This window comes from Arvicanthis niloticus, chromosome 17, assembly GCF_011762505.2.
Source record: "Arvicanthis niloticus isolate mArvNil1 chromosome 17, mArvNil1.pat.X, whole genome shotgun sequence".
Taxonomy (NCBI): Eukaryota; Metazoa; Chordata; class Mammalia; order Rodentia; family Muridae; genus Arvicanthis; species Arvicanthis niloticus.
In genome coordinates, this window is record NC_047674.1 from 17,116,675 (window position 1) to 17,139,298 (window position 22,624).

The window sequence follows — 22,624 nt, forward strand, 5'->3', positions numbered from 1 at the left end:
AAGATATACTTTGAGGGAGAAAAACGGTTTTAAGGCTCTTTTGTATATCCTAGAGCAGAGACTATATAAATACATAGTCCACTTAATTGGTGGAAGCTCTAACAGAATGTGGCTCCAACGCTTTTTGCAGGCAGCAGTAACTACAAATTTTAACATGCAAGCTGTCTGGTGTGGGGGCTGGAGAGCAGTCTCTCTACAGGACTCACAAGCTCTTCAGCAACATAACTACCCATAAATCTCTGCGTGGCGCGACGCACCCTGGGAAGTGTAGTCTGCATCTAGAGGGAAAAGAAATCACTTTCCTGAGACCCGTCTTCGCCGGCATGGCGGTGCCCGTTCGGAGCGAGTTCGTTTACTCTGTGCTGTGGCCGGGGCGGGGGTCTGGGCTATAGGCAGTAAGTGGGGCTGGGGAACTGGGCGCAGGGAGGGACGAGGGCAGCGTAGGGACCACCCTGGCGGCCTAGGGTGAGCCGCCGGGCCTCTGCAGGCGGCGCGTCAGGGGCCGGACCGCGGGGACACGCGCCTGGTCGCGTTCCTGGGCGCTGGCGGCTTGGTGGGCGGGAAGGCCACGGCCTCTGGAGTGGCATGACGGGAATCCAGCCCGCGAGCTCGAGGCCTGACTCGCGGGTTCCATCTCTTGAGCTTGTGTTGAGAGGATTGTGTTGGAAAGGAAAAGAACTGCATTTTGGCCGTCCCTGTCACTTAAGAGAGTGTCCTAAGAGTTTTACCTCAAATGCCCCTTCACCACACAAGAGACAGAGCAGATTCCCGCAGGTCCCCAGTTTTTGGGTTGGATTCCTGAGTATGTGTTGGAAGGCCATTGGACTTCATAGCTCTAATGACCATAGTTTTTCTTCCTCAAGGTACTTTACTCCAGGCTCTCTAGTTTGGGGCCAAAGTGCTGAAACTACTGTCAAGAAGATTAATGTGATAGGTCTAAGTCACTGAAACGCTGTGATCTGGTACAGTATATGAAGGGATGGGCGAAGCTGAGATTTCATAGTTGATGAAGGTGCTGTCATCTCCCTCCCCGCCCCCCTCATTTAGTGATGTGAAATCCAAGAATAGTTATCGGTTCTTGTGGCCAAGCCCTTTGTACTCAGTAACCTTTCTTTTGTCATGTGACTGGTTAAATTACCCTATTAAACATGTGCAGCTGTATTTTACATAGATGTAAATGTTAGTTCAATAACTTGTCCAGGATCACACAGGTTAATCAGGTAGGTAGGAAAGGCAAGTCAGGTCTCCTTATCTCCAAATACAAACTACTGTATTTCCTGAAGAACAATTTAACAAACCAACTACACTCAAATAATAAGAAAAAATTGGGGGTGGAGGTTCATTTCAAGAATAAAAACATTTATGTAACATCATTCTTCTTTAAAGGATAGCGTTTAGTTCCACAATGTTTGGAAACCTATTTGAAGAGGATTCCAGTGTGTCAAGTAGTCAGTATGGAAGAGGGAAGAAATTTAAGACTAAAGGTCTGGAGCCGCCTGCCCCTAGAGAATTCACTAATTTAAGTGGAATCAGAAATCAGGGTGGAACCTGTTACCTCAGTTCCCTTCTTCAGACTCTTCATTTCACACCTGAATTCAGAGGTATGCTATGTGACATGCATTTGAATAATAATATGTACCATGGGTTTTATATGTAATTAGTTATGCAAAAATCATAAAACAAATTTTAAAGGTGGATTCAATAATGTGTTCATTGTCTCAAAGGAAAACATGTGTTAGCAGTTCTGTGAAGAGAACTGTGAAACTTACCATTTAAAAAAATCTGTTCTGTGTAATGATACAGTGTTTCATAACAACAACAGCAACAAAAATAAGCCAAGATGTTTCTATTTCCCATAATTTAAAATACAACATAAAGAGAATTCTTTCATCTTTCTCTAGAGTAACAGTTATTTAAGTCAGGGTTACACAGGCAGCTTAACTTCTGCAATGGGAAAAGTTGTCACATTTATACACATCCATAGTTACAAATTTGCATTTCTGAAATTCAGAGAACTCTGATTCTGAGCTGCTCTGTCCTGAACTTGTTTGGCCTCAGAACCTGACCTGGATGAGGTTTCTTGAGAGTTTTGTTCTCTCAGGAGGACGGATATTAATATATTCACGACAGGAATGTTAATCTAATCAGCATTGTCTGCCCCAGACCTTGGTGGGAATGAAAAATAGTATACAGATACCTCCTTCATCATTCGAAATTCATCATTGAAATTATGAATTTCAAAGACCCAAAGGAATTGAAGTAAGGAGCTTTATAAAAGAAACAGAAACCTACTCAGATTAACTGTATTAGATGTCTGTGGAGAGTTACTGGGATGGCAGACTATTCTCCAGAAACCACATGCTGGAAGCCAGGCAGTCTTCACCAGAGCCTTTATTTCTTGGCCCTGTTTTTCAACATGTTTGTCCCATTCCCATCTCTATGCTCCAGCTTCCTTCCTTGGCATCTGTGTCCTTTCATTCCAGCATGAGCCTTGTTTGGCCTGTTGATGATCCTGATTGGGGAGCCCAGTGTTCAGGAATATGCTGTTCATGTCTCTGTTCCGAGGACAGTTTGGTTTGTTTTGTACTTGAATGCCAAGTTCTCACTACCACACAGTTTATCAGCTCTCTGGACTGTTCCGTTTCTCTGAGCTTAGACTTATTTTTCCAGAGATTTAGGATATATTTACTGTTATCCACGTCTAGTGTGTCATTCTAATGTCGTGAACTGACAGATTTCAGAGTGGTATCTTGTGACCTTGACTTCAGCCTCTACATAAAGTTAACCTCCTGATAGTCAGTAATTCTATTCTTTGGAATTTTCAGCATTACTAAGCAGTAATGAAGAACGAAAAAGACCTTCCAGGTTTTAATATGGTTGAAGTCAAAAGGCAACTTGAAGTAAAAATAGTAAAAAAAGACAGACTTGAGAGCACTTGGAAGGTAGAGCAAGAGAAGGGTCACAAGTTCAAGACCACACAAGACCAACCCTCTCTGAAAACAAAATCAAGAAAAAGAAACTGAATACTAGCTATATGGCACATACCTGTCGTCCCACACTCAGGAGATTAAGGCAGGAAGATTAAAAGTTTAAGACCGGCCGGGGCTGTCTAGTGAGACTTTTTCAAATGCCAAAAAAAAAAAAAAAAAAAAAGAAGAAGAAGAAGAAGAGAAAGAGAAGGTGAGGGCCAAAGTAGATCATGGTGAATACCAGGAGCTTGAGAGAGAGGAGTACATAAGTCAGTCAGTTTCTCTCTCTCTCTCTCTCTCTCTCTCTCTCTCTCTCTCTCTCTCTCTCTCTCAGTGTAAAATAGAGTTTATTTAGGGGACGGGGTGGAGGAGAGTTGAGGGAGACAGATAAAGGCAGAGAGAGAATGTGTGTGGAAGAGTAGAGACCAGCCTTGAACATGTGGAGAGAGAGGAGGGGAATGGGAGAGGGGGAAGAGGGTAAGGGAGGAAGAGCAAGCAGAGAAGAGAAGAGAGCAAGAGTAATTAGCTTCTCTTGTCTCTCCAAGCGTGTAGTTTGGCCCTAGTGTGCACTGTGTACTCTGCATGGTTCAGCATGCTCCTGCTGCTGAGTTATAATCTGGGAAGGGTAAGGAGGAGCAGAGGACAGAAGGAAGAAGCCAGGGACTTTTCTGTGTATGTGTCTTCTGTGGGGCATGGTGTTTTAAAGTAAGGCTAAATTGAGTTCCATTATATTTCCAGTACATTGCAGTGAGAACAATGGGACACTAGTCTAGAAAGCCCATGAGTGCTTTTGTTCCTTAACCTGTAGGCTTTGAGTTTATTTTTGCCCAGTCCCAGCACTTGGAAACAAAACATTTTTTTTTTTTTTTTTTTTTTTTTTTTGGTTTTTCGAGACAGGGTTTCTCTGTGTAACCCTGGCTGTCCTAGAACTCACTCTGTAGACCAGGCTGGCCTCAAACTCAGAAATCTGCCTGCCTCTGCCTCCCAAGTGCTGGGATTAAAGGCGTGCGCAACCACTGCCCGGTGAAACAAAACATTCTTAAGAGTAGTCACTAGGCATGTGTTTTTCAGTAGAGAGATATTCACTACACTTATCACTTACCTCAACGGAAAGTTTCAAAAGACACTGGAGGTCAGTGCAGGGACTGACAACTTCATTTTCAAGTAAGGTCATTTCTGTGTCTTATTACTTGCATAGAAAAGACATTTACACACCAAAAAAAGGGAGGCGGGAGGATCTCAAGGTAAAAGACATCCAGCCTGGTCCATGACTTGAATGGATGGTTAGCAGCCTCACATGTGAACACACACACCTCTGACATTTTTCTATTTTCTGAGACTCCTAATAGCTTTTAAGTCCCATTGCCAAAGGCTGTGACAACCAATCTTTTTTTTTTTTTTTTTTTTTTTTTTTTTTTTTTTTTTTTTTTTTTTTTTTTTTTTAGTGCTTATAGGAATTTTTGTTTGAGGGGTTGGCACAGTGCCTGATCTTAGCACGTTAGGTATGGATTCTACCCTTAAACTACATGCTTAGTCTTTGGATTTTTTGAGGCAAAGTCTTCTTATACAGACCAAGTTGGCCTTGATCTCAAGATCCTCCTGCCTCTGCCTCAGGAATGTAGGATGTCCCATAGTGCTCTGCCTGCTTATGTTTTTATGTTCTATGTATCTTTCATAATAAAGTGTCACTTGATGTCTGTTCTTAGATCTGGTGGGGAAGAACCTTAAAAGAATTCAAAATGTATAGATAAAGGGGACAAATGTAGCCTTAGTCATTTCTAAATCTTTTGCTGATATTGCCTAATGGGGGTCTTGGCTTCTTAAACAATTTTCTAAGAAGAAGCCATATCACTTACATATCTAACTCTACTTTTTTTGTTTAGAAGCTTTATTTTCTCTTGGTCCGGAAGAGCTTGGTTCTTTAGAGGATAAGGATAAACCTGATGCAAAGGTACTAAATGTATAATTTATTGAGTCTCTTAGAATATTCAGGAATGGTTTGGGGTTTTTTGCATGTGTATGTGTGTTATGTGCATGCCTGTGCATATGCATGTTTGTGAGGGGGTGGTTGGGGGAGAGTGTACATGTGTATGCATGTGAGCATACAAGTGTGTATATGTGCATGTAGAGGCCAGGGGTTGATACCCTCCTTCACGCTCCACCTTATTCATTGAGGCAGGATCTCTCTCTTGTACTGTTTTAGCTCTCTCCTTAACCCAATTGTCTCTGCGATCCTGACTGCCTCCTGAGAGCTGAAGTTAAGGCAGACCACCACACCCACCTAGCATTTAAGTGGGTGCTAGGGATTTGAACTCCAGTGCTCATTCTTACGTAGCATGCACATTACCACTGCAGCATCTCCCTAGCCCAGGAAATGTTTTTTAAGGAAAGAATTAAGTGCCTTATTCATAGAAAACATTTATTTACTACAAAGTATCATCTTCATTGACAGTGACTTGCCTCATACTTAATTAGCAATGAAATTTTCTCCACAAAAGTATAGCTTTTCCAACTACCATGCTGCTGTTGCTGCTATTATAAATATGCCTTGCTTTGCTGTGCTGATTTTCAAGGCAAAGGAGAGACTTGGAAATAATCCATGCCAGCTGACCAGAACATTCATTCAGTGCACTTACTTGCTATGCACTAAATACATGGGGGAAACCCTAGGAACCAGTATTTTCTCAATTTAGTGTTCTGGAATGCATTGAGGAGAAATATAGGACATTGTGTTGTATATTGCTGTGATGAAATTGTCTAAAGCATAACTCTAAGCATGCTCTTCCTCCTGGAATCTTATTCAGAGGCCTTTCATGGAACTTGGGCTCAGGTCTGTGGAACACTGGTGATTTGTGATACAGACACATGCTTCAAAAAGAGCTGTGTGGCAAGAAATGACATTAGTGGATGTCAGTTTCTTTCCAGTCTGTTGTAGATCAGTGCTTTTGTAGTATGTATTTTTAATGTCACGGGAATATAGAATTGTCACAGGTGTTCCTGAATGCTTATCATCCCTCTGAGTCATTAGAATTGGCCTGCACACTGGGCTGTGAGAGGCTCTGCTCTCTGGCCTAGAGCTAAAAGAAAGAGAAGCAGGTATAGGCTAGCTTCTGAAACTTGAGAGCTCCAGACTGAGATCTGAGTGCCTGAAACTTGGCTACATCAACCAGGTGTGTGTGTGTGTGTGTGTGTGTGTGTGTGTGTGTGTGTGTGTGTGTGTGTTATGTGTGTGTGTGTGTTATGTGTGTGTGTGTGTGTTTGTAGATATTTTAGAGGAAAGAATGAAGTATGGGAATTGTATGTCTGAGCATTTGTGTGGTTTGCTGGGACCCATTTGAATTTTTAATATTGATCTGAACTATATCAAGGGAAAAAACTCTCCAGATCATTAAAAACTTTTGGATTAGAATGTTCAGAGGACTGAATCCTAATTAGTTCTTCCTCTGTAATGAGAGACTCATGCCCTTTCTGCTCAGTGAGCCAGAAGACAGGAGAAAACCAGTCTAGAGCTTTTGACATCCTCACTGCACTGGTGAGCATTTGTCTGGACACGCCCCTCTCTCCTCAGGTTCGCGTCATACCTTTGCAGCTGCAGCGCCTGTTTGCTCAGCTTCTGCTCCTGGATCAGGAGGCTGCATCCACCATAGATCTCACTGACAGCTTCGGGTGGACCAACAATGAGGTAGGAAGGTGCTAGCAGGGAGGGAAACGTTGACCGGCCTCACATTTTGTCTAATGTTCTTTAATTTTGTCTCAGGGCCTCAGCACATTGGAATGTCTTCACAGGTGACTATTTAGAGGAATACTAAACACAGGCTGTTTCAACTAGCTATGACTTGGGACCAGGAAGAATGTTGTTAATATAAGGAGAAATTCAGGAGCTGATTTTTGAAATTTGTACTGAACAATTTTTTTTCATTTAGTTGAGCTAACATTCATGTTATTTACTGTTTAGATGTCAAACTGCTCATCAAGTTTTCAGTCTTTATCAATATGCCAGTGGATTTTTAGAAGGCTGCCCACCTTGGTGGTGTGCTTCTTGTCTGACTCTGATGAGAGCAAGCTGCCATCAGATCAGCGCTTTCCCAGATCTTTTCATTTCCATTCTCGAACCCTGACTTTTAATTTTTCCACCCTGAACCCTGTATCTGACTTACTGTTCAGATTGTATTCCTAAAAGGTGTTCCAGCTGTGCAAACAAACATCTGTGGTAACAGATGAGGGTCTTGTCACTACATCAGTTCAGACAGCTGATGACTGTATCGGTGTGGTCCATCCCTGCAAAGCTCTCATCTGTGGCCTTCTGACAGGAACATGCCTTAATCCAGTGGTACTGCCCTGTGGTATTAAAGCAGGAATTGGGCTTTGTAGCAGGTGACAGCACATCCCCTTAACAGGCAAGTCAGGCTCCAGATATAGGACTATTGCTGGGGCTGTATCCTTTACCTTGCCTTTACATCATAACTGCTTCATGACGTTTACATGCCATAAACTTCACTCTATCAAAACCTGTAGTTCAGTGGCTTTTAGTATTTTCACATAATTAGCCAGCCATCACCACAGTTCATTTTATATGGTTTTCACTGTTCTGAAAAGAACCCCCATGCATTTGCAGTCACTCCCCACCTACCTCCTCCTCCAGCTCTTGGTTAGTCTGTAGCCTACTTCCCACTTAGAGATCTGCATGTCCTGTATATGTCATAGGAATAGAGCTAGACACTACGTGATCTTTTTTTAGCTGACATGTTTCACTTAATGCCAAGGTTCATTCCTTCTTACTACCCAGTGAGCCTCTGCTGCATGGATATGCCACATCTCAATGGAGGCTTTTCTTTGTATTTGAGTTGCCACTAAGTTGCTGGCTTCATAATTCTTAAAAGGCCTGAAATGCTTTTCTTAATTCTTTTTTATTTTTGTGAATAAAGGCCTGAACCTGGATAGTAGAAAGTCTTTGAGGTTCTTTTGCCAAATAAATGGTTATTCAGAAATAGCCCCGGGAGTTTTCCCTCCCACTCAAACCAGTGATATAGGACATATTTTCATTCCTTGGTATTTTGTATTTTAAAAGGCAAGGGGAAAAAAGTGACTCTCAAACATGGCCTCAGCTTTCATCCTCTTTTCCTGCCACAGGTTGCATAAACTTCTTTTTATATTGTTTCCCCTGGCTGTCTTTCTTTCTACACCCCAAATTGTCTCTCTGTTTCCTTTTGGCTTTCCTTGGTGAAGGCGACAGTGGCATCAATATGTCAAAGCTGAAAGACACTAAGCAATGTCTGTGACACTGTTAATGTCTGTGGGATGGGCTCAATAGCATTTGCTGTTCTGTTTAAGTCTCTAGAGGACTTGGCTCCTGGATCTCCCTTTTCATTGCCTTTTTCTGCCTCCCTGGGATAGAGCACACCTTGGAGGTACAGATTGTTCTGAAAGACTCGTTCAAACATGGCCAGTGACTTAGAATGGATTAAAGCAAGAGCCAATCTGAATTCTTCTTAGCAACACTACATTACGCTTGCTTTTGTTGCTTTATGCAGTAGTCAATTCTGGTTTCTGGTGTCCCCAGCCGCTGTGATCTAAGTGAGTTTTACCTGTGTACATACAGCTGGCTTACTTACTGGCTCACTTACTTTAGCTGAACTTGTCCTGTTCTTTCCTTCTCTCCTCCTTGTGACATGGGCAGTGGGTGTTCTCTAATGATACAGAGTGCACCTCACAGTCACTGAGTGAGTTGAATTGTGTGTACACACTAAACACTGCCTGGTCGTATTTTTATTTTGTACTGTAAATAAATATAGGTGGTGACGTTTTAACCTGCTTAGTCATTCATGCATTTCTTCAAAGCTTTTCTTATGTGTTTCTATTAATTGATAGTATTGTTTAAAATTTGTTCTTAAAAACTATGAAGTAAAAGTTATATTTAAAGTCTGCTGTTTTAGCTGGACATTATTTCTATAATTGGAAGCACTTAGACTCAAGCAGGAAGATTATAAGTTTAGGGCTAGCCTTGGCTACCCAAAGACCTTGTCTCAAAAATAAAAACTATTTCCCGTTTTATAGGAAATGAGACAGCATGATGTGCAAGAACTCAACCGAATTCTCTTCAGTGCTTTGGAAACTTCTTTAGTTGGGACCTCTGGCCATGACCTCATCCATCGTCTATACCATGGCACCATTGTGAACCAGATTGTTTGCAAAGAGTGTAAGAACATCAGCGAAAGGCTGGTAAGCAGATAGGAGTTCCTTTGGTAACAAATTATTGTAAATTATAATTTACACAGTGAAATCTGTTGTGTTCTCCTTCCAGCCCATGAGTCTTGGAGACTGAACTCAGGTTGGTGGATTGGCAGTAGAAATACCTGTTTAATCTGGATCAAAACTTTTTTTTTGTCATTTTTTTCAGCATATCTTAAACCAACTTTACCAAAAGAAAATAAGGATGTTTACATTAGAAAATTCAACTCTGCTTTGGGGGCATCATTTTAAAGATTAAAGCAATGTAACAATCGGTGTGTGTGTGTAGGGTGTGTATGTGTGTGTGTGTGTGTGTGTGATTCTTAAACTCGGGTATGTATATTTTTGCAATGTATTTCCTGAGGAAACATGAGTTTTTATTGCATCTACATCTAAACTCATAAACCTTTCTCTTTTAAACTATTTGCCTAATGTTCTTTAAGCCAAATTATAGTTTGATTTAAGAAGAATAATTTAGTGATAAAAATTTACAATGTGTGGGGGCTGGTGAGATGGCTCAACGGTTAAGAGCACTGACTGCTCTTCCGGAGGTCATGAGTTCAAATCCCAGTAACCACATGGTGGCTCACACCCATCTGTAATGAGATCTGATGCCCTCTTATGAGTGTTTGAAGACAGCTACAGTATACTTTCATATGATGAATAAATAAAAACCTTTGGGCTGGAGTGAGCAGGGCTCGGAGGAGGCTGGAGCAAGTTGGGGTGGAACAAGAGGGAGACGGAAAGGGGAAAAAAATTACAATATGTAATCATAGCATGTATATCTTCTTGTATGCAAAATTTTAGAACAAAAATATTTCAGTTGTAAACCTCTGTGAAATCATTTATTATTTTAATATAATATTCTTCGGCATTTCAGGAAGACTTCTTGGATTTGACAGTAGCTGTCAAAAACGTATCTGGTTTAGAAGAGGCACTCTGGAACATGTATGTGGAGGAAGAAATTTTTGACTATGATAACTTGTACCACTGTGGAACCTGTGACCGGCTGGTTAAAGCAGCAAAGGTAACCAAGCCTTCCAACCCTTATTCTTGGAGACAGGAAGTTGTGCCTGCTGAAGCCACCCGTGTGGAGTCAGGAAGACTCACTTTACTGCTTTGAACACTAAGGATTGGTAAAATGTTTGTGTCACTACCTGTATTTCAATTTTTAGAACAGAAGAAAGTTAAGCTTTATTAACCTAACAATGACTTTTCATGAAAGAGTGTGTTTGAACCTCAGGATTTCTTCAGTATGCCTGTTAGTAACCATCAGGGATGCTTACCTTTCTAAGTGTGGGCTCAGCAGCTTCCTCCCGCACTGTGAATGTCAAGGCAAGGGAGACGGGATTAGAGGGGCTGAGGCAGAAGGGAACTCAGTGAGCTGCAAGAACTCAGGTCTGTCAGGTTCCATTGTTTTCATTGCAGTCCTGTGTATAGTTACTCATGTGAGCACATCACCTCTAAGTTCCTTTATGATGCTACCTTGCTTTGAGACAGCAAAGCACTTCAGCATTGCTGGAAACTGACTACACACTAGTGCACTCTTCCAGCTGAGGGAAGGGTTCTATGCTTTCCTACCTAAGTTTACCTACTTATTCTCCAGGAGTCTGACTTACGAGTGCTGTCTTCAGAAGACAGATTTTGGAAAAACTTTTCTCTCCTTTATTTCCTCTGGTAACCAACAATATTTCTTTTTCAACATCCTTTCACAGCTATATGTGATTTCTGTATGAAATTGGTTTTTAATGTATTTTACATGGTTAATTCCCAACAAAAGTCATTGTTAGCAAATTTGCTAAGTATCAGTAATTTTTTAATATTAATATAAAATTATTATTAGAGGTGATGTGTGTGTGTGTGTGTGTGTGTGTGTGTGTTGCTAATGTACTTCCCATTCCTCTGGCTTAGTACCACTTGCTACACCCCACTGACCACCTTGTGTACCTGTGAGCAGTGCAGCACTTATTCTCAGAGCTGAGTCTCTCTGATTACTTTGGTGCATCTGTGGAGTGAGTTTGGAAATCATTCATGTTATAATGCATACTTTACTTTCTTTTGTTGTTTTGCGACAGTCTGGCTGTGTAACCCAGGTTGGCCAGGAACTCTCAGTAGCACAGGTTATCTTTAAACTCTCAGGAATCCTCCCTTTAATCCTGGGATTAAAGTACGCCACCATTCCTAGCCTTGTTTCACTTTTTTAACCCATAGAATATATGAAATTGTAACTTTAAATATGTTTTCAATAATGTTAAACACATAGAATTACTGATTGTTTTCTACAGGGGAGCATTTTTCCCCTTAAGGCCACCAGTGCAAAGAGTATTGGGGACAGCTGATGACTCTTAAAAAACAACTTAATTAGTGTTTTTTTTTTTTTTTTTAAATTGAGGAGTTAATACAGCAACAAGATGCCTGCTTTTGAACTTAAGAAACACAGGTAGGGACTGAAGAGGTAGCTCAGTGTTTAAGATCACAGCTAGTCTTCCAGAGCACCAGAATAGATTCCCTGTACCCACAGAGTGGCTCATAACTATTTGAAACTCCAGTCCCAAGGTATCCAACTATGTCTTTTGACCTCCTTGTGTACTGTGCATGTATGGAGTACATAGACATATACAGGCAACATACCTATGCACAAAAGAAAAATAAATCTTAAACAAAGAAACAGGTAAACAACAAATAACCCCCCCCCCCCCAGTAGATCTTGAACTCTAGGGAGTCAAGAGTCCTTTTTCATAGTCTTATGACAACTATGAATCTTTCTTTCTCCAGGAAAAACTGTATATATACATACATTTTTTAATCATTCAGAGTTCTGCTTCTTCACTGAATAAGATCTATGTGCTTGCTAATTGAAATTCAGACCCAAGGAGCAAAGTGAAAGGCCAAAGGCTAGATAAGAAATGAGCAAGGAGAGAGAGGGATCGCCCAGTTAGGACACACCCCTCAAATAGTAATTTAGGATAACAATCCGAAAAGCATAAAACTGGCTTGTAAATGTCTTGTTGTAAGCATAACCACACAATACTATTCTTAGTTCCATAAAGTAAATGGTTTTATATTGAATTCAGAATGTGTTCTTGTGGTTTAAGGGCATATTATAATTGTGTCATATGTCATTTTTTTTACTACCTTACATGGCATTATTTATTCTTTCATGTAACTTTGTCAATTTTTCTTTTTAACAGTCTGCCAAATTGCGTAAGCTGCCTCCTTTTCTTACTATTTCATTACTAAGATTTAATTTTGATTTTGTGAAATGTGAACGCTACAAGGATACTAGCTGTTATACATTCCCCCTCCGGATCAATCTCAAGCCTTTTTGTGAACAGGTTGGAACTTTTATTTTTTTATGTTAATCAAAGGCTTTATAAGTTTGGTAATGCTCAATAACAAGATGCCCATACAATCAGAAGTGTAACCCAATACCTGACTGGTGGAGGCACTCAAACATCCACCTCCATGTGTTCCCCCCCCCATCACCTAGCTCCTCCTCTCCTTCTCCTCCTCTCCTTACTCTTCCTCTTCCTCTCCTTATTCCTCCCACCTTAGCTCCTCCTACATATCACCCTTCCTGTTAAAATAAAACTTTTCCCTCAAAATACAATTAGAGCATAACTATACCAATTTGTGTCAGTAAGGTACAAGATAGACCTAATACCCAGTCCATCATTTTGTTTACTAACCAGAACCTCTGTCATCTCTCCTAAGAGACTTAGTTCTGAACCTGGCTGTTTTCTTGGCTTTAGAATGAATGTCAGCTGAAAACCATCCTCTCAAATCTTTTCTCTCAAAGTAAATAGATGGGATTGGCTATGAGACTATAAGTTTTCAACCACGTCAGGAATCCAGAATGACTGAGTTAACTGAAACTGTGGGAAGCACAAAGCATAGCTTCTAAAACTTAGCCAATTTATAGAGACCTCTGAACACCTGGACAGTCCCTATACTATAAAATGTTGGAGCATCCGATCTTCAGCCTTCTGGCCCAGGATCATCTGACAGACCTAGTGATGCAGAATTATTAAGGGCTGATTACTCTGTCTTGGCAGATATAATCAGTCGACTATTCCGCCTGCAAGTGTGTCCTTTTCTGAACAGTAATTTGTCTGTAGATGAAAAGAGGCAATTCTTGCCTAGTGGCTGTCTCACCACAACTGGAGTAACTCTAAAGATGTTCAATTTCTTCTTAGAATCCAAGATAGGAAGCTGTCAGGAGCAGACAGGTCTCTAATCAAAATGAACATCAATACAGAAATGTTTGTAATGTCAATTCTGTGGACTTCTGATGTTTTGAAAACCAACTATCCATCTAAGGCAATCTGGACTGTTGTCTGTTAACTCCTCTCAGCTATTTATAAATAAAATATAGAAAACACCCTAACAATAAACTCAGAGCCATGAATCTGCTATAGGCCCTTAACTCACAGGCTAACCATCTCAAATCAGTTAGAAAAGTTAAAGAAGGACTGGGTCTAAGCCTTGTATTCCTAAATGTGTTATACAGGCACAATGCCTATGAGAGTAACAATATTAATCTCACTTTTATATCAAAAAGAACCCCATATCAATGAAAACCTTAAATTTGAAATCAAAGTAAATTTTGTACCATTTAAGAAATTATAACTTAATCTTAATAACAATTATACATATTTCTACCAATAGGTTATGGCTATGCAATGAATCCTAACTAATCCTCACTGTTCCAACAAAACCCCTACTTTGCTCTAAAAAGACAGCCCAATATTAACCACTTCAGTCCCCAAGTCCAGGGAATAGAGGCACCAACTCTTCATTAACTTCTTCAAGCTAATTATGGGCGTTGAGATATTAGAAGAGGAGCAGGGGGAAGAGTAAATTGATAAGCCTCTGATGTTGTGTCTTCACTGCATCCAGCTGAAATTCCAGGACATCAGAGGTTCGAACAGGTCTGCTCAGCTTGCTTGATGAGTAGATTCACCAAGGCTGTATATTCTGCAATATACAATTCTAAGATACTGCCCGGGTTAGAGCTCCTGGGAGGCCCGCTTCCTCTGGGTTCTGTGAGATTGGGGGCAGAGCTGCCGCCCAGGAGCTGCTCAGTCGAACCTTTTATTTTTTATATCTTTCTCTTTCCTTCCCAAGATTAGAATACTCAGTGTGTTGTAGGATTTCTCAACATTGGCCCTATTAACATTTTGAGTTAAGTTGTATAACAGGTCTGCATCCCTACTCCACTGACAAGCCAAAAGTCCATGTCTCCTAGGCAGAGTGGATGGTCCACATTGCTTTTTATACTCCTTTTGAACTTCTTCTTCTTCTTTGTTGTTGTTTTGTTGTTTCTTCTTTGAAACATGTCCTATAGCCCAGGGTGGCCTTGAATTCAACTTCTGTCTCGACCTCACAGGTGTCTGTGGTACCATGTCTGAGAGTCTGTTTGGTGGTGGATACGTTGATAAAAATATATTTGATAGTGAAAGTATAAAATCCAATATGAAGTTCTTCCTTATCCTCTTGCACTTAGCCTTTCTTCTCCTTTCCACATGTCACACTGTACCCACACGTGCATATTATTGACTTGGCACATATGAGAGCTACCATGCAGTTTTTTTCTTGATAAGATTATATGATCTTGCTCAATATTATACATTCTAAGTTCATCCATTTCTATTATCCACTTGTCTGTTGACAGACATCTAGATTGAGTCCAATTCTTTGTTATAGTGAATAAAGCAGTGATAAAGACGATGGTGGAAATAACTTGATAGTAAATGTCCTGGTTAGTATTATGTCACCTTGACACAAGCTGATAGCATCTTAGAGGAAGCAACCACATTTGAGAAAATGCATCCATAATATCTGACATGTAAGACATTTTCTTAATTAGTAGTTCTGGGTTTTATAAGACAGCAGGCTGAATAAGCCGTGAGGAACAAACCAGTAAGCAGCATTCCTCCATGGTCTCTGCATCAGCTTTTGGCTCCAAGTTCCCACTAGGTTCAAGTCCTGCCTTAGCTTTCCTCAGTGGACTATGACTCTAGATGTGTAAGCCTTTTCCTCCCCAAGTTGCATTTGATTATAGTGTTTCATCATAGTAATAGTAACCCTAAGATAGAAATTGGTGCCAGCATTATAGGGTATTCTTATGACAGACCTGACCATGTTGTTTTGAGGAGGATTATGAAACAACTTTGGAACTTAGGACTAGAAAAGTGTTGAGATCTCTGTGAACTCTTCTGTTGGAGCTTGGAAGATAGTGCTGAGAACGGTGCAGATGGAGTCCTGGCTTGTGAAATTCAGAGAGACGATTAAATACTCTATCATGGCTGTTTGCTATTATGAATTGAAAGTCTATGATTCTGGTCAGCTAGGGCTGAAGAATCAGTGTGATTAACAGGAAACCAGCATCACTAAAGTGAAACCTTTCCTTTCCTAGAATGCTTGATGCTGGTCAGTTGGAGCTGAGTGATTAATAGATTAACAAGAAACCAGCATGAGGTGAAATCTTCTGAGAAGCATTTTGTTAGGATAAACACTCAGAAGCTGTGTTTCAAGGTTGTACCTTGAGCTGGCAGCTGAACTTAGTAATGTGTAAGCATCTCACGGATAATACTTGTTTTGAAAGCATGAAGGGGTCATGGAGAACAGCTGAGGTTGGCACTCTAAGAGGTCAATAAAGGCCTCTGATGAAAGTACAGCCTCTGGAACTACAGTAGCAATTGAAGGCCCAGGTTTGAAAGGGTCATGGAGGGAAGTTGAGGTGTGGTGCCATGGGGAGAGCCCAGGAAAGGTGATTGGAGAGAGTGCAGCCATTGCAAAAGGAGACCCCAACATTTTGGAGATGCCAGTACCATGGGAAGATCATCAAGAACAGCAGCAGCCATGGGGTGAGGCTGGTCTGAGCTGAGAAGACACTCTGTGTGGACTGAAGAAAGTAGAACTGGAGATGTGACCCAGGTCCTTTGGGAGACCCCAGATTATGAGTGAATCCCAAACATTGGACACTGTGTTATTTACACTGTTTGAGTTGGTTTTGCTAGGTTCAGATTGTGTGTATGCCTTAGCTCTTCCCTGTTGAAATGAGAAAATATTTAACTTATTTTTGATTTTACGGGAGCCCATAGTTATGAGACTCTGAACTTTTAAATATACCTTGGGTTTTTAGAGAGTGAATATTTTAAAGAGTCTTTGGACTTTAAAGTGTTTGAATTTTTAAAGACTGTAGGACTTTTAAAAGTTGAAATGTTTTATAGTGTGATGTTTATTATGTGTGACTTAGGGGTTGAACAAAAAAAGGAAAGATTATGGCTAAATAATGTTGTACTGGTATGTCAGCTTAACAAGGGAGCAATTGTCCTGGCTAGTTTTTATGTCAGCTTGGCAAAAGCTAGTATCATTTGAGAGGAGGCAACCTCGATTGAGAAACGCCTCCATAAAATCTTACTACAGGCAAGCCTGTAGGGCATTTTCTTAATCAGTGATTGATTTGGAAGGACCAAATCAATTGTGGGTGGTGCCACCCATGGGCTGGTGTCCTGGCTTCTATAATAAAGCAAGCAGAACAGCAATGGGGAGGAAGCAGTACCCTTAACGGTCTCTGCATCAGCTCTGACCTTAGGGTCTCTCCCTGTTTTTGAGTTCTTGCCCTAGCTTCCTTCAATGGATTGTGACTCAAGATATATAAGCCAAATAAAGCCTTTCCTCCCCAAGTTGTTTTTGGTTATGATTCATCATGGCAATAGGAACCCTAAGACAATAAGGTTTGCAGTTCTTTGGTATATTATATACCCAGGAGTGAAGTAGCTGGGCTGCGTGCAAGTTACACTTTTAATTAAAAAAAAAAAAAAGAGAGAGAGAGAGAGAGAGAGAGAGAGAGAGAATGAACAACAACAACAAAAAAAAAAACCTGTCAAACTGATTTCCACAGTGACTGTATTAATTTATGCCTTCAATAACAGTGAATAAGATTTCATTTCTCTCTATATCCTTTTCAACATTCATTGTCACATTTGTTGATGATAACCATTAAGATCGGGGTCAAGTGATACCTCAAAGTAGCTTTAATTTGCATTTCCCTCATTCGAGGGATATTGAGCAACTTTAAAAATAGTTGCTGCCTATTTGTGGCTTTTTTTAAAACTGTCTTTTAACTCTATTAGATTTGTGTGCCTTTGTGTTGACTGGCAGTTGTATTTCCTTGGCATTTAATTTCTGCATTTCTTTGTAAATTCTGGGTATTATCCCCTTGTCCGAAGTATAGCTGTGAAAGCTTTTCTCCCATCCTGGGGGCTGTCTTGTTAATTCTACTGATGTTTCTTTGCTATCCAAGCCTTTTATTTTCATGTAGTTCTGTCTTCCCACGCTGTGTTAGTTCCTCTGTGTCAGTGTTCTATTCAAAAGGTTCTTGCCTTTCCAGTATCCTGAAGGCTGTTCCCTATGTTTTCTTTCTAGAAATTTCAGTGTTAAAGGCTTTAAATTAATGTCTATTATCCATTTTGAGCTGATTTTTGTACAAGGTGAAAGATGTAAATCTAACTTCATCTTCTACAAGTAGAAACCCAGCACATGTATTGCATAGGCTGCCTTTTATTCGATGTATGTTTGTCAAAAATTAGGTAAGCATAGCTTTGTCTTTATTTCCAGATTGTCAATTCTATTCCACCATTCTACCTATTTCTTTGTGTAATCTTGGCTGTCCTGGAACTCACTCTGTAGACCAGGCTGGCCTCGAACTCAGAAATCCACCTGCCTCTGCCTCCCAAGTGCTGGGATCAAAGGCGTGTGCCACCACCGCCCAGCTCTACCTATTTCTTATAACAAGACATTTTTTGTTTAAGAACAGCCAGCTCTGTGTGTGTGTGTGTGTACACACATTTTTTTTTTAAACTTCATGGCCTAGCCTCCCTCTACTTTAGGCCTCATCCCTGAGTTCTGTTCTGTTTGTTTTGTTACATGAATTTCCATCCCTAGAATCTGTAGTGCCTGCTGACTCTGAGACTTTACTCATACACTCAGAAACATAAAACTGCTTTCCAAAAATTACTAATATACATGCTTCTCCTCTTATAAAAGATGGTTTCTCACATGGTCCTAACATACTCTGATATATCACAAACAAAAAACAACTGGTCACTTGGCTAGGAAATCCACATTAATTTTACTTTTGAATTTCTATATTGAGAAAAACATATCTTTTCTTTGTATGTCTTTTTCCTGAATATGACATTTTTTAATGCTGCCCACTTAAAAACTATAGTTAAGGAAACAATTCTTCAAGTAACTTGTATCTCCCAGGTAAACCCATGTACACATTTTACATTACAGGTGACACTGAGTTCAAAGCCAAAAGAAACCTTATGTCTCATGCCACATGGTTCACATTCCTCCTACAATGTCAAAACTAAGACGGCCTGCCTGCCTGCCTGCCTTCCTCCTTCCCTCCCTTTCCTTCCTCATGCCCTACTCCCTCTCTTTTCTTTCTTTCCTTCCTTTTTTGCTGTTGTTTTAGACAGGGCCTCATATAGCCCAGCATCAAACCCGCTGTATAGCCAAGGATGGCCTCCTAAGTGCTGGAATTACAGAGGAGTAACCACAGCTGGATTTTCCTTTTTTTTTCTGCACTCAGAATTTAAAGCATGTTTTAAATCTAATATAATTTTCGCCCATTGCTATTGGAGGAATTTACCTGTTGGGTCACTTGTAATTGCACACTATATTAATTATAGAAGAGGTTGATCATAAATTAGAAAAGCAAGAAAGAACCTGTTCATTCCACTAAAGTAACCACCTCTGAACAACACCAGGTGGTATCACAATTGCTGAATTCATATTCTTTGCAGGGAACTAAAATTTCAGAAGGGCCTTGACCCAGAGACAGACAGCAACTTTCTTGGGCTATCAGACAGTTTTGGCAGGAAAAGAGCATATGTCCTAAACAGCATAATGGGCATCATGCAAAGATGGCTTTCTCTACTAACAGTCTCTAGCACAGACTCATTGTCTTAAGTAAGGCCAGTAAAAATAACATCTTCAGATGCATGTGCTCAGTGTAGTCTGGTTGCCAATAAATCAGTAGATTAAAATTCAGCTATGCATAGTTGCTCATGCCTAAAATCTTAACACAGAAGCTAAAGCAGAAGGACCTCTAGGAATTTGAAGCCATCCTCAAAGAAATGAATGAAAAAAAAAGTTAATTTACGCCCATTTATTTAAATTTATCTTTATCCGTAAATACAGTAATAATGTTTTAAATAGCAGGTGACTTAGCAGCAAAGGGACCTTAGTGTGAAGTATGAACATTACAAGGATGTTTCTTACTGGTTTTTCCCCTTTGATTATGTATCTCACCATATTAATCTGTATTAATGTTTATTTTCCTTCTTTTAGAGTGAACTGGATGACATGGAATGTATGTATGACCTCTTCTCCGTCATTATCCACAAAGGTGGCTGCTATGGAGGTCATTACCATGTGTACATTAAAGATGTTGACCGTCTCGGCAACTGGCAATGTCAAGTAAGCTTACAGATTTGTTTAGAAATGACTTTGAAATTAACTTTTTTTTTTTTTTTTGTTTTGTTTTTTGTTTTTTTTGTTTTTCGAGACAGGGTTTCTCTGTTTAGCCTTGGCTGTCCTGGAACTCACTCTGTAGACCAGGCTGGCCTCGAACTCAGAAATCCGCCTGCCTCTGCCTCCCAAGTTCCCAAGTGCTGGGATCAAAGGCGTGCGACACCACCGCCCGGCTGAAATTAACTTTCTAATCCTGGTACAGAATTCTGTTGTTCATTCTGCCTTCAGTATACACCCCTCTTTAGAAAATGTTGAAGGTTCATTTTACATGTACAGCTCCCTTGTGCCCTCTACCTCGAATCTCCAGTTGTTAACCTTGTCATATTTGTGCATGTGGCATAGACTCTTACACACTAGTGACCTTACTCTAGTGAACAATTTGGAATAAAGTTGAGAGCTTCTGGCTCCTTTGCTGGGAAATGCTTTGTGTTTGCCTACTAAGCACAAGGATACTCTCCTCCCCAGCCATCCATCAAGATCACTAACCTTTTCTATTGTCTGTTACAGCCTTTTTCAATAGCACAAGGCTATGCTCTTAAAAGGTGCATTACCTCTGAACCAGTCTAGCTTCAGCTAAGGGAGCCTGTCCTGGCTTTCCTCACTGCCTCCTGTAGTTTTTCTTAGCTGCTTTCAGAGTTGCAGTAGTTTCTCAGCTGGCAGCCTGTAAACTCATGAAATATTCATGTGAAATTTTATTTTGAAGTTGAATGATTCTTCTGTCTTCCTCTGGAGCTTTGAATTCCAGAACATCTCTTTAAGTATTAGAATCTTCGATGTTAGTGTGACTTAAAGGAGCAAGCTTTATGTTCTTTTCGTTGAAATCTGGTAGTTTGATTTTGTGTTTTCTGTCTGTTTGGCACTGTCTTACTTTGTAGTTCATGCTGGTTTGTAACTTACACTCATCCTGTCTGTCTCTCAAATGCTGGAACTTCAGGCATAGGTGTTGGCTGTCACACTCAGTTGCTAATTTATTAAAATCCTGTCTCCTCACAAAATCAAGAGTAATCAAATGAAGGAGGGCATGGGGCACATAGCTGCAAGTCTAGCACTTTGAAAGACTGACACAGGAGAATTACCATGAGTTTGAGGCCAGCATGGTCTACAGACTAAGACCCTGTCTCAATATAATCAAAAGAAAATAAGCAAAATTCAGATTTTTGTGTGAACTTGGCATATTTTCTATGGATTTGCATGTGCTTGGCATTTTTTTCTTGTCCTTGGGGTATTCTTTGGGATTTTTTACTATTTATGAGCCCCTTGTCCCCTTACCTAGGTGATGTTAATGAGGTAATTCTTAGATACTTCAATGTGGGACATTGTTGCCAGGGAAAACAACTATGTGCTTAGAGAGTTAAAATTGGCAGCCCCACCTTCCAACCCTAGGGAGGGAAAAGGGGCAGGAGATTGAGTTCAGTCACCTCTTGCCAGTGATTTCATCAGTCTTGCTTATACTTGTCAGAGTTGTCTAGAGGGACAGAACTTATAGAATGAAAATATATCTACATATTTCATGTAGATATATAAAGGAGCTTTATTAGAATGACTTATAAGCTGTGGTCCAGCTAGTCCAACAATGGCTGTCTAGCAGCAGAAGGTCTAACAGTTGTTGTTCAGGCCACAAGGCTGGATGTCTCAGTTGGTCTTCAGTATACACCAGAACCCTAAGGAGTAGGCTCTAATACCAGTGAAGAAATGAACGTGCCACTGAGAGTAAGAGCCAGCAGGCAAAAAGTGAACACTTCCTTCTTCTATATCCTTTAAATAGGCTGTCAGCAGGAGGTGTGGCCCAGATTAAAGGTGGATCTTCTCACCTTAAAAGATCTGGATGGATTAAAAGTAGGCCTTTCCACTTCAAATGATTTAATTAGGAAAAAAAAATCCTCAGAGGTATACCCAGCCACTTGAGCTTTAGTTAATTCCAGATGTAGTCAAGTTGACAACCAAGAATAGCTATCACAATGCACCATAGTAAAACTTTAGTGAGGAGCAAGTTTAGGAATTTTATATACCTGGGATGTGAGAACAGAGGTGTAGTAACTACTCCATTGGTACAGAGGCTCCTGCACCTGACTTTCTAAACCTTACCCAGCAATCCTCCTTATCCAATATCCACATTGATATCTTTTGTGATAAACTGTGATGAGTTCTGCACATTGTTCCAGAAAGTTGTAGTTGGTGTTTGAAAAGAGGAGAGACCAGTCTTCTGAGACTGACTCCTCGACAGGTAGTATCTGACATGACCACATAGCTAATGTCAGAATTGAGTGGAAATGTAGGACATTCAGAATTGGAGAGTTGGTTGTTTGAAAACTTAGTCCTTTCCTTCCTGCTGTGAGTTTGCCATAGGCTGTCTTCTCTGAAGCTGTTCAATGTGAGCATTGAAATGTCAGCAAAGCTGGGCTTCATTACTGTTCTGTGCTATGATAAAATGTCTGACCAAAGACACCTAAGGGAGGATCAGTTTATTCTGGCTCACAGTTCCAGTGTCCGGTGGCAGAGAAATCATGGTGTAAGAGCTGGAAGATGCACCTGATCACAGTGCAGCCATAGTCAGGAAGCAGAGGGAGATGAATGCTGGTATTGAGTGCACATTCTCTCTCTCTCTCTCTTTTTTTTATACAGTCTAGGATTCTAGCCCAGGGAATGGTGTCATTCCTCAATTAACCTAATCAAGATAATTCCCTACAGATATGACCAGAGGCCTGCCTCCAGGTGATCTTAGATTTTTTTTTCAAGTTGTCAGTTAAACTTATTTTGTTGCCGGGCAGTGGTGGCGCACGCCTTTGATCCCAGCACTTGGGAGGCAGAGGCAGGCGGAGGATTTCTGAGTTCGAGGCCAGCCTGGTCTACAGAGTGAGTTCCAGGACAGCCTGGGC

At 40.6% G+C, this 22,624-nt stretch overlaps 1 protein-coding gene across 7 annotated transcripts in view; it reads left to right on the top strand.

The window, feature by feature from the left end:
* Positions 1 to 240: 240 nt before the first annotated feature.
* Positions 241 to 22,624, top strand: part of Usp40 (ubiquitin specific peptidase 40) — a 73,986-nt gene continuing 51,602 nt past the window's right edge. For 4 of the 7 annotated variants that reach the window (XR_013104598.1, XR_004608553.2, XM_034521717.2 and 1 more), the window contains exons 1-8: positions 242 to 395; positions 1,387 to 1,601; positions 4,853 to 4,920; positions 6,538 to 6,651; positions 9,024 to 9,188; positions 10,078 to 10,224; positions 12,389 to 12,532; positions 19,566 to 19,694. Coding sequence is in view for 5 of the 7 variants with exons in the window: in XM_034521717.2 (XP_034377608.1) it covers positions 1,406 to 1,601; positions 4,853 to 4,920; positions 6,538 to 6,651; positions 9,024 to 9,188; positions 10,078 to 10,224; positions 12,389 to 12,532; positions 19,566 to 19,694 (963 nt within the window). In the remaining 2 variants the exon portion in view is untranslated. Of the gene's footprint in view, positions 396 to 863; positions 963 to 1,386; positions 1,602 to 4,852; positions 4,921 to 6,537; positions 6,652 to 9,023; positions 9,189 to 10,077; positions 10,225 to 12,388; positions 12,533 to 15,929; positions 16,067 to 19,565; positions 19,695 to 22,624 lie in introns of those variants that run through there. The other 3 variants (XM_076914835.1, XM_076914836.1, XM_076914837.1) reach the window with 3 other exon arrangements.